At 39.8% G+C, this 12,172-nt stretch overlaps 1 protein-coding gene and 1 pseudogene across 4 annotated transcripts; both read right to left on the reverse strand.

The window, feature by feature from the left end:
• Positions 1-227: 227 nt before the first annotated feature.
• LOC129092263 (peroxiredoxin-like 2A) lies at positions 228-6,271 on the reverse strand. 4 transcript variants are annotated; one of them, XM_054600139.1, is made up of 7 exons: positions 6,231-6,248; positions 3,980-4,228; positions 2,772-2,957; positions 2,197-2,288; positions 1,929-2,069; positions 1,132-1,296; positions 228-1,056 (listed from the first exon to the last, which is right to left on the reverse strand). In XM_054600139.1, the coding sequence occupies exons 2-7, from the start codon at positions 4,173-4,175 to the stop codon at positions 961-963; spliced, it is 876 nt and encodes a 291-aa protein (XP_054456114.1). In that variant the 5' UTR covers positions 4,176-4,228; positions 6,231-6,248; the 3' UTR covers positions 228-960. The 4 variants fall into 4 exon arrangements, with proteins under 4 accessions (XP_054456114.1, XP_054456113.1, XP_054456116.1 ...); XM_054600138.1 differs by lacking the exon at positions 6,231-6,248 and adding an exon at positions 4,717-4,766; XM_054600141.1 differs by lacking the exon at positions 3,980-4,228 and having other exon boundaries at positions 6,231-6,271.
• A 452-nt stretch (positions 6,272-6,723) lies between these two features.
• On the reverse strand, positions 6,724-8,807 carry LOC129092582 (peroxiredoxin-like 2A; annotated as a pseudogene).
• Positions 8,808-12,172: the final 3,365 nt, after the last annotated feature.

The raw sequence follows: 12,172 nt of genomic DNA on the forward strand, positions 1-12,172 counted from the left end.
CAGCAGCACTAAATATGCAGTAAAACAAATGAAATGAGCAAAATTTGCTTACTATTTTAGAATGGCAAACAAAAACCTGTCAAATGTGTCTCGTTATACATGCCAGATACTAAAAAATGATCTACATCTGCCAGCCAATCAGAATTTGTCATTTTTAGTGGTTGGTAGAATCATATACATACAGATGAAATCTTAAAAACAAATTACACACAGGAGCAAAGTGTTGATGAGGTCTTCTTTATTTATTACTTCAAATTTCTGAAGCTATTATTCACATGCACAGATGCACACAATCTCTCTTCCACACAAGCACACACATGCTTCATTCAGGCAGCACCAACGCTCCTTAACATGGCGACAGCGGCTCAACCTGTATGTGTTTGAGCATCAAACCTGCTCCTCTCAATGTTGAGTTTGGATTCAAGTTGTCATTATCACACACACAGACTGCACGCACACTGGTCCGCCATGTTGGAGGCCCATTCAGGTGCCTGACCAGGAGAGGCAAACAAGGACAACACATAGGAACGTTATTACAAATGTACCACTAAAAGACAGCTTAAAGAATAATTCATCAATTGTGTAATCGAGCCTTTGGATTAATTAAGTGTTTTTCTAAAAGGCAGACTTCAAATTACCTTAAATTAAATGGCATTTAAGTCCCTTACTACCTGTTTTTAATACCCGTCTCAAAAACACTGGCTTCTAGGTGTCCGCAGAGGTATAATCAGTGACAAACCCTGAAATAATATTAGCTCTGTACCGAACCAACAGAAAATTAATGTGCAAAAGAAAGAGGTATGTTGTGATATTAGTCAATACGAACATAATTGTCATAATATTTCAGTGATGGACAGACTTTGACTGCATCTCAGCGTGTCAAGTCAAAACTGCAGTTATGTTTTGATCTAAATACAGTGTACCTATTTCAAATGACACTTGTTTTAGGAAAAAAACAACTTATTTCACTGGTACAATTTTCTTAACAGCCTCTAAAACATCAGCAATCTGGACTTTATTGCCAAACTCCTTCTCGCGGTGTTCCAGTAGAATCCCCTAAAAATACAACATACAGTTAAAATAGAGTTTTATAAAACTTTATTGAGTGAAAACTCTTTGAGTTAGACTTACCTGGTCTTCTGCTCCGATGACAAACACTCCACCCAGGATGAAGCCCTCGCCGTTCATGTTGCCCTGGTAACCTGACCTCCAGGCCCGCATGAAGTTCTGCCACACCCCGAGGCGAATGAAACCCAGACCCCCCATCTTTCTCTGCAGCGGGCCGTAGAAGAGTTTCTAGAATCACACAGGTAAGTTTCAGTCAGCCTTATCTTATATAAAATGTCTTCGTGGATTTATTTAACAGCCCAAATAACATAATCACCTTATTTGTCAACTCTCAAGTTGCCCCTTGGCAGATGAAAACTTAAAATCTAGTTCTCAAGCTATCTGACTCATTTTTGTTTCCCAGAAATAACTAATGATTAATGGCCTGTTCCCATAATAGGATCAATAAAAAATATGATAATTGCTCATTCAACCAACACCCTAATAGCCATATAAACTCAACTAATTGACTAGTAGATCCACACCTAAACTATTTATCTCACAAGAGCTGAAACAATTAGTCAATAAACAGAAAATGAATTCACCACAATTTGATTGTTAATCAATTGTTTAATAGCTTGTGTCTCCGGACTGTGAATAATTTCTGTTTTTCTGACTATCTCTGTCGTAGAAGACCATCAAAAGTGCAAAGAAACAGGTTGGGACAGGTTGTGAGTGTCAGTATGTGCTGCAGGGGCCCTTAGTCTTTAAAAGGTATTTGAAAAAAAGAATTAGACTATTTTGATTGTAGTTTAGATGGACTGAGAGGAGGGAGAGTAACAGTGGCTCTGGAAGATCTGATGTTATCTACCACTCCTAACCTTTTCATCTATGTAGATGTCCCCAGCGAAGTGCGGTCTGAAGTCCTGTATCTCTGTGCCGACGTCTTCCTTCACCACAGCAACCAGAGGGACCCCAAGCTCTTCCAGCTGGGGCTGCAGAGAGGACAGCTCAGAGGCCTCCTACAGAAAGAAAGAGAGAGACAGAAATACCAGCAGGGTAAATATTAATCACATACACTGTATTCATTTCAACTCTGAGTCATGTGTTACACCTTCTCCTCTATCATTCAGAAACATTTTGTATCACCTCTCTGCACAAAAATCATCCAGGTCGTCGAACGGCCATGACCACAGCCCCGTTCTTTTCCCACAGGCTCTTTGCTTTGATGACGTTGTCATCTGCAGACAAAACAAGAAGACATGGTTTCTAAAACAAGGCTGACATGTCTCTGATAAAAGAAAGCACAAGAATGTTATGGGTTTTACTGATACATAAATGAAATCTACCTATTGTGTGGAAGATAAAAGATGCAGCCTTTAAACAGAGAAAAAGCTAAATGTTCATGGTCACATGAAACATCTACATGTATTAAAATACCACAGGAACTCTACCTTTAGCTTTGGACAAAGAACTTTACAGTGATCTAATCTATAATAACAGCAGATTTGAGAAAGCAGCTTTGCCTTAAATGCCACACAAAACCTCATTGAGTGCATGTACAATGCATACAAACATGCACCGAGAAAGAAAACTGGAAATGGCTGATTCTGTGCTGATGTAATGTTAATTCTCCTCATAAGGGTTTAACAACAGCCGTTGTTGAGACTAACAAGCTTAGTAGTGGGGGACATTTTAAACAGCCAATCAGAAAGTCTTCCTACCTTGTATGGTGGAGCGCAGGTCAGCCCCTTCAAGGTTCTCCAGTGACGCCTGAGCAGCTTTAGGAAGACACAGATCAGTGTTGGCCAGGAAGATCCCGGCCAGCGCAGCTCCGACAGCACCCAGACCCAACGACCACATCCCCATCCCGAACAGACCCCCCTCCAGCCCGGACACAGAGGACAACACTGCAGCACAAACAGGCAACAACATGAGGAGAGAAATGTCTCATATATATATCACACATGCTCTTAATGAAAAATAAACATTCTTAGCTTTGACAATACAGACTTTGCAGTTTTCTTTAACATTGCCAATAGACTAGGTGATATTTGCTCTTTCTTTCACTCTTATCTCTAACACAAGCAGACCGAGACACCAACAAGACCGAGAGACCAACAAGACCCAGCTTGCATATTTTGTCTTGTGTAGTTTTCTGTATATCAACACAGCCTCTTATCACTTTACTCTCATCTAAAGCTCATCCGTGACATTAAATAACTTACATTTTTTCTGAAAAGAGATGGGCTTCTGCTCAACATGACAAGAACTATGTAGATGCTATATTTGACTGCAGCTTGTTTTTTCTTAATGAGTCCCTGTGGGACCACTAACCTTGTGTCACTGTGCTTTTCTTTGAATTTCATTAGAAATCTTGCAGTGTCATTGTAAGCTGCAACTAACAGTTTTTCATTTTCGAATGTGTCTGTCGATTATTTTCTTGACTGTTTTGTCTATAAAATGTCAGAACCTACTGGAAGAAAAAGTGACATATTTTTTGTTCACTAACTTCAAAGTACAAAGATATCCAGATTTTTTTTCCGTCAATCAATTTATCGATTAATTGACTTATCGTTTCAGCTACGGTATAATATACTGCTTTTTTCAATTAGTGAAGCAATTCATCTATGAACAGTGGATCAAACTGTGAAATTCACAAAGATTATTCATAGCTCTTATCCAACGAAAATACATCACTAGAAAGATAAAATCATTACATCATAGAATGACTCATTTATTTTGTCTACTAGTACACTTTCATAACCCTCTTCAGTTTCATGAAGGTCTAGAGTCACTCGAGCACAAAGTGGGGGGAGAGCAGAGAAACACTGTGCACAGGTCACGGCTGCTAACACTGTCTACAACTTGGTTAAAGTTTGGGTTATGGCCAGGAACAGCTAGCTGTGTAGGCAGTCACTTATGTCCTTGCCTGAAGCGGGCTTGTTTGGGTCAGGACTGGCTTTGGCTTCACTTTGGTGAAACAGAGCAGTCTGGGTTCTTAGATACTGGGGCCTGGCTGCGGTGGAGGGCTGGCTGCTCATGGTCGTGCTCCCCAGAGAGACGGCAGAGCACCGCAGGGACAGTCTCCCCCTCAAAGCTGTCGAACACCTGGACAGAGCCAGCATCGGGACCGTGGAGAAAGACTAACCCTCTGACTACAAACACCCTCAAGATTTCACTGAAAGAAAGAAACAGAAAGTATTTTCTGTAAAAGTTAAACCCACTTGTGCCATACTGCATTTTATTTTACAGATTTAAGAGAGAAAATTACCTTGGGATCTTTAATCATTGTTAGACGGCCCAGATAAAATGTTATACTTACAGTTTAATCAGTTAGACAAGTTTTATCTGTGCTTGAAATAGGAATATAAAATAGGAATATATTAATGTATAAGACCCTAAAGAGTGTGCAATATAAAAGGGTGTGATTCTTATCTTAATAATCTTACTGTAGTATGACAGTTCTCCTTTTGCAAACAAACTTCCTACATGCACCCAAAGCTCTCGTGTGTGGTTAAGACAACAACACATGCGGTAAATTACAGTGAAAACGCACAAATTAAATTAAGTTCACAGTATTATACACTGAGAATCAAAAGTTAACACATTAATGCAGATATTCCAGAAGTGTAAACAGATTGAAAAGAAATAATGTCATATACTAACTTGTCTCCATTTCCGAAATGCGAAGAAATAGTTATTCTCCTGGGATTAAGCTCATCCTGTTTCAAACAGTAAATCAACTAAATAAATTTGTGTTCTGACACTTAAGGACAGGGAGGACAAAGGGCTGAAAAAAAACGATAACAGCAGCAGCCAATAGAGACAGACGACCACGCCTGCAACTCAAGGAAGAGTCTAGATTCCCTGAATGCGTGCGTCTAAAGAGAAAGCAGTGAGAGGAGCTGTCAGCTCTGGTACTGCCAGTTACGAACATGATATCGTGTTACCTAACACTTTGTACAAAATGATAAAAATCTAATAAATAAAGAGTCGTATTATATATATGTATATATATATATATATATATATATATATATATATATATATATATATATATATATATATATATATATATATATATATATATAATGAGATGCCTGGACGATGCTGGGATGAAGGATCACGTTCTGTTGTTCTAAAGTAACTACTGCTGCACTTTACTTGAGTATTTCCTTTAGTTTCTTCTTCACTACTTGTTACTTTGGAGACTTTTCATACATAACATGATCAGCTTCTCAAATATAATTTATATTATATTAAATTACCGAACAGTACTTAATTATATCCACCTCAAACAGAAACCAATTCACATGCAGCTTACATCTTCATTCATCAGTAATAACATCCGATTATATAACTATACACTGCACAATGAGTACTTTTACTGTACACAGTTTCAGATTTTTTTTCATTCACGATTAACTTCAAAACAGATTTAACTATCCATCAACAGTATATAAACTAGCTCAAACAATATTAACATGCTACATACATGTTAACACATCTTTTATAATAACCCAATAATATCCTAGATGTATGATAATATATCAATTTTACCAGCTTTTAAAACCCCAATTTGTCACACTTGTTCAAAGGATATGGGACTTACAATCCATCAGTCCTGATCCAGTTTTTTCTGTACTTTATGCTGAACAAATCTGCCTTCTTAAGCAGGCTTAATAATTATTGTCATTAATGTGCAGGTATTTTCATTATTAGTCCAGCTGCTGTGTGTGGTTGTGTGATATCGTATTTCCTGTTTGTTCCTACTTTATTTATTATATGACAAAATTATTATTAAAAAAGAAGAAGTAACATTAATTGCTGGGACTTTACTTGTCATTATATTTACTACTTTTAACTAATCAAGTATCTGAGTATTTCTTTCACTACTGACCTAACCAAACATTTAAAGATGAGGTCACTGAAATAGCTGAACCAGTAGCCGCCCTTTTAACCGTCATTAAGACAACAAAGCATACAAATAATGACCTTCATTATACGGGTATACGTGTAATGAAGGTCATTACCTAGTGGCTCAACACAACACACATGTTGTCATTGAATAGGACAAGAGTATTTTGGCGTATTTGAGATGTTATGGTTACATAAATCGATGCATTCTTTCAGTGTCCTGCAGAACATCGTGGATAGTTGTGTAATAAACGCACACTCACCAAAACCACTGAAGCCACAAGCAGCGTCTCTGCGAGCGAACGTTTTGTAAACAGATTTATGCGCATGCGCACTAAACGATCCGTGGAACAGGAAAAGTAATCGAGTAAGATGGCCGGGCAAGAACATTTGAATTTTGGCATGAATGTTTCAGGAGCAAAACAAGACAAAACACGATACACTGACGGGTAAATATGCAGTTAATGTCTCCGTGAGCATCACTGGTTTAGTGGTTTATTACATGGACAACTCATGTGCGTTTAATCACTCCCAACACTTCAATCCAACCTCATGTCATGCCAGGACTGTGTCTTTGTTAAATGTGTGATCTGTGTGCGAGCATCAGAGCTGTTCTCTCAGCAGAGTTTAGAAACAAATCTTCATTAAAACACACAAAAGATCATCACACAACCAGGACCAGAACAGCAGACAGTGGGGTCAGGAAATAGTTAAAGTAACACATGTTTAACCAGAGAGCTTTGAGACTGCATAACATATCAGCAAAAGGGAAATGCATCCAGAAACCATTTAAACTTACAAAATGCAATATGAGTTATGAACAGGCCATGCTGTGGTGCAGAGAAGAACTTCTAGGTTATGCTTAAAGTAAACAGACATACAAATGGAAGCATGCTGCAACCAGTATTATGTAATGCCTCACTAACAGTTCATTCACATATTTGAGGTCTTATCTGGCCATGTCATCTTGCATTTTGCGGGCTGTTCTGAGTACAGCCAGCATATTCACTTTATCCCCGAACTCCTTCTCGCGGTGCTCCAGTAGAATACCCTGGGGGGGGCAGAAAACACAATCTTACAACATCCAGATACACTTTTCAGAAAATATTTATTCTGTAAGTTACTGCCTACCTGATCTCCAGGCCCAATGACGAAGACTCCACCCAGGACAAGTCCTTCACCTCTTATGTTTCCCCCGAAGCCCCTCCTGTAGGCCCGCCAAAGGTTCCTCCACACGCCAATACGCAGAAACATGGAGAGACACATCCACCTCTGTTGAGGGCCATAGAAATTTCTCTAAGAGAATAACATAAAGGAAGTTTATTGTCTTAAAGATAAAGAGGTTTTTATTGTCATTGTAGTGATACAACGAAATTCCGTTTGGTAGCCCTCAGCCAGCCAGCAGCAGCGAACAACAAACATAATAACAACAATATACAAGATAAAAATACACAAAAGGAATTAAAACTTTACTATCTAACCCTACATGTTTCACTTAATATCTTAAAGCCATGTGTAAGAGCAGACCTTCTGATCCACATAGACCTTCCCAGAGAAGTACTTCTTGAAGCTGTCCAGCTCCTTGCCAAGGTTTTCTTTTACCACGGCAAACAGAGGGACTTCAAGGTCCTGCAGCTGGGACTTCAGAGAGGACAGCTCAGCAGCCTCCTAGAGAGGGACGAACGGAGAGAATCAAATAGCATGGATGAAAGTTAACCAGTTAGGTGACTTCAGAGTTCTTATTACTGATACACGTGTAGGCATGTGATTCCGTACCTCTCTGCACAATAATCATCCAGGTCGACGTACAACCATGACCACAGCTCCGGTCTTTTCCCACAGAGTTTTGGCCCTGTGCCGCTCATGGACTGAAAGAGAAAAAGGAGCAGTATTGAATCTAATGTCACTGACTGTTCTTCATTAGGGATAACAGAAGAAGTCCATGAAATACCTTGAACCTAATAAATGATGCAGTCACTGACATTGATTTGTGTGCTGTCATACTCTAATCTTTGAAAACCAAAAAATAAGATTTTGACCAGTCTTAAGTTTTCATTATATATCATAATTCCCTAGCGCAAATGTGCAGCATGTCTGCACGATTATAGATTTAGCTTGTTTCTGTTTTTGGGCTCACCCCCTCCAGTGGTCTTCAGTTCTGTGTCCTCCAGCACTTCTAGGTTGGCCCATGCTGGTTTGGACTGGAACCAGTCTGTGGTGGAGCTGATGAACTCTGCAACAAACAGGCTCACCGCCTTCAGGAACGTGGTCACACTCACCATGACCCTTAACTCGCTCTGCAGACCACCTACAGAGATAGCATGTACACGTAAAAAGATTCACTTTCAAGTGTGCTTCTGGTTCAGGATTTATTTCCAGGTTGTAAAAGTTTTACCTCATCAGTCAGATAACTTTAGGATGGCTATTTATATATCTTTACACATGCTCTCATGCATGCTTTGTTGAAAAACAAAATCTAATCGTTGTTCTAGATGGTCAACATATTTATCTTAGGTTTCTTTAGAACACAAAACACAAAGACTGCATAGACATTTTGTGTCATTGGACAGAAAGCAGGAAGCGATCACTGTTCCATGTGATCGCTTCACACTCATTCAGCATTTGATTGGATTAACAACATGCATGAATAACATATTTTAACAAAAGAAATATAGCAATATAATCAAAAAGGCTATTTTTAATAGCTTAACATGTAACTTAGCATTTCTTAACGTGCAATATGTCAACCAAAAGTGTAAAAAGGTGATACTCACCAGCCTGTGCCTTGCTGCTAATGTGGAGGAATCTGATGTTTGCAACCTGCCCCTTAAGCTGTCTCAGCTCAGTCCAATCACAGTGAAAGCCTTGCTTATGTGAGCATTACATGATAGGAATTTCTCAAAGACTGCTGTGAAACAAGGCTCATGTTGAGCTCAATCCTCAGTACCAGGTTCAGCATGGTGCAGAGTGGAGCTTAGGTCAAAGAGCAATGTAACAGCATTTTCTAATGTTTTTAATGTTATGTTTCCTTGATTATGTCTGAGCTGTTACCATCCATAAACATGATGACCAGCATCTGTAATTCAGTATTTGCAAACGATATATTCAATATAAACATCCCTTTAGTCTCCTGATCCTTTTAGCTAAATTAATGATCATCACCTGAATTTAACTGCTGATATATATATACACACACACACACACACACGCACACACACACACATACACACACTTGTCAATGGAGGGCATAAAAATATCTTTGTAAACTGTGTCTTTTTATTATCTCCATCTCTTTTAGGTCAGTCCCAAAGTAGCTGCAGAGGTCCTGAGATCACAATGCAGCTGTCATGGCTCAGAGCAAGACCGACCCCTGCAGGAGGTTAGTGACATTACAGACAGGACACACCAAGTCTGCTCAGTGGCTCAATTCACGCTACAAGCTATTTTCATTACAGCTTAATCTAAGAGTATAGTTTTCTGAATTAATCGATTAAATATTTTGTCTATAGATTGTCAGAACATTTTGAAAAAAATGGCAACTGACATTCCAAGGTGAAATTGGTGGTCTTATCCAACCATCAAACCCAAAGATATTCAGTTTACTATCATACATGACAAAGTTCAGCATTCAATCCTCACAGAGGCTGGGTCATGAATTGTTTTTTGTAGAAGTGGTTCAAGGTGAGTGTAATGTGTGTGTGAGGGGGTTAAACTTACATTATATCCCGACCCAGTGTCAAGAGTTTTATTGCTTTTTAAATTCAGTCAATTGAAGTGAACCAATTTTCTCGCTCCTGCAAAATGTCAGTGATAAACGTGAATTGCTTGAATGCTATTGTGGTAATATTTCACTCATTGGTGGCAGCTTCTCAGAGGAATGTGCTGAGGGTCCAAAATGGGCTGGAATAGAAACGGGATAGGATGACACTCTACGAGCCCAGCTGCTGCACTCCCTCTGGCTGCTCTGCTTGGCCATATGCTGGGCTTAGAGAGAGTGTGTGTGTGTGTCTGTCTGTCTGTCTGTCTGTATGCATGTTTTTGTTGTTGTAAACCATTTCACGTGATCTACTATAATACATAATGGAAAGCTACTGGATTTTTTTAACCCAAATTGCTTGACAAAATTAGACCAGCTATTGTAATTCATCAGATAATCAGCCGTTTGTGATAGCAATATGCTATAAGACTAGTCAGTGTACAGTGAAACATGTCACACATGACAACAAACTAAACATCTGTAGGGTTCAAGTGAGGTCTACGGTTGGTCTGATTAGACCATTTGGCTGTGGTTTTATCCTAACACACATGCAAACATACACACAAATACAGAACAGTCTCTGGTGGGGAGTGTGTGGGACCAACAGCCAATCACAGCTGAAGATTTGCACCCCAACTCCTGTGTGGTGTTCTCGCATTGGTTTACTTGTTAAAAAATTTGAAGCCATTCAGAGCAGATTGGGCACCAGTAAAGGAAGGATCGCTGTCTGATTTCATTTGAGAAGAGAAATCCGCTTTTTTTCGTCAGAAATAGATTTCCATCTGTTTCTGACATAACTTTAGTATCGACAAAACAGTAATGACCCTTACCCCCCGGAGAGTCAGCATAAACATATTAATTATGGTGACAGACAGTGTGGATAATCTGATGTGCATTGATATGTGATTCCTTATCTAACAAGTTGTACACACTCCACAATCTCTCAATTGTGAAATAACAGTTCATGACAGGAAGAATCCAACGTATCCTGGCTGCTGTGACTGCCATCCAGATGAAACTGGTTGGTAACCAGACGAGCTCAGAGCTGCAGAGGCAAACTGCGTGTCCTTGTACCTGGGGAAAGACAAACAGGTGTTAACATCTCCCTGACGCTGCCAGAGTTCATTTATCTCATCCTGTTCTGGCAAGTTTGAGTTTGACCGACTCTCAAACCCCCCAAACCCCTGACCCTTACTTTAAAATTGAAATGCAAAGGTTGGGGTCCATATGACACACACGCTTCATGTAGCCAATCAGAGTGAAGGTGGAGTCCCTGGCATGTGGGATTTGGGATTAGATCAGTCACGTAGTGTTTTTGTCTTCTTAATGTTAGACACTGGAGTTGTAGAATCTCAATTATTAATGCATACTGTGTTTGTTTTATCACTTAATTCAGCTGCACATACAGTGGGGCAAAAAAGTATTTAGTCAGCCACCAATTGTGCAAGTTCTCCCACTTAAAAAGATGAGAGAGGCCTGTAATTTTCATCATAGGTATACCTAAACTATGAGAGACAAAATGAGAAAAGAAAATCCTGAAAATCACATTGTCTGATTTTTAAAGAATATATTTGCAAATTATGGTGGAAAATAAGTATTTGGTCAATAACAAAAGTTCATCTCAATACTTTGTTATATACCCTTTGTTGGCAATGACAGAGGTCAAACGTTTTCTGTAAGTCTTCACAAGCTTTTCACACACTGTTGCTGGTATTTTGGCCCATTCCTCCATGCAGATCTCCTCTAGAGCAGTGATGTTTTGGGGCTGTCGCTGGGCAACACGGACTTTCAACTCCCTCCACAGATTTTCTATGGGGTTGAGATCTGGAGACTGGCTAGGCCACTCCAGGACCTTGAAATGCTTCTTACGAAGCCACTCCTTCGTTGCCCAGGCGGTGTGTTTGGGATCAGTGTCATGCTGAAAGACCCAGCCACGTTTCATCTTCAATGCCCTTGCTGATGGAAGGAGGTTTTCACTCAAAATCTCACGATACATGGCCCCATTCATTCTTTCCTTTACACGGATCAGTCGTCCTGGTCCCCTTGCAGAAAAACAGCCCCAAAGCATGATGTTTCCACCCCCATGCTTCACAGTAGGTATGGTGTTCTTTGGATGCAACTCGGCATCCTTTCTCCTCCAAACACGACGAGTTGAGTTTTTACCAAAAAGTTCTATTTTGGTTTCATCTGACCATATGACATTCTCCCAATCCTCTTCTGGATCATCCAAATGCTCTCTAGCAAACTTCAGACGGGCCTGGACATGTACTGGCTTAAGCAGGGGGACACGTCTGGCACTGCAGGGTTTTTGAGTCCCTGGCGGCATAGTGTGTTACTGATGGTAGCCTTTGTTACTTTGGTCCCAGCTCTCTGCAGGTCATTCACTAGGTCCCCCGTGTGGTTCTGGGATTTTTGTTCACCGTTCTTGTGATCATTTTGGCCCCACGG

The sequence above is a fragment of the Anoplopoma fimbria genome, chromosome 6 (genome assembly GCF_027596085.1).
Source record: "Anoplopoma fimbria isolate UVic2021 breed Golden Eagle Sablefish chromosome 6, Afim_UVic_2022, whole genome shotgun sequence".
NCBI lineage: Eukaryota > Metazoa > Chordata > Actinopteri > Perciformes > Anoplopomatidae > Anoplopoma > Anoplopoma fimbria.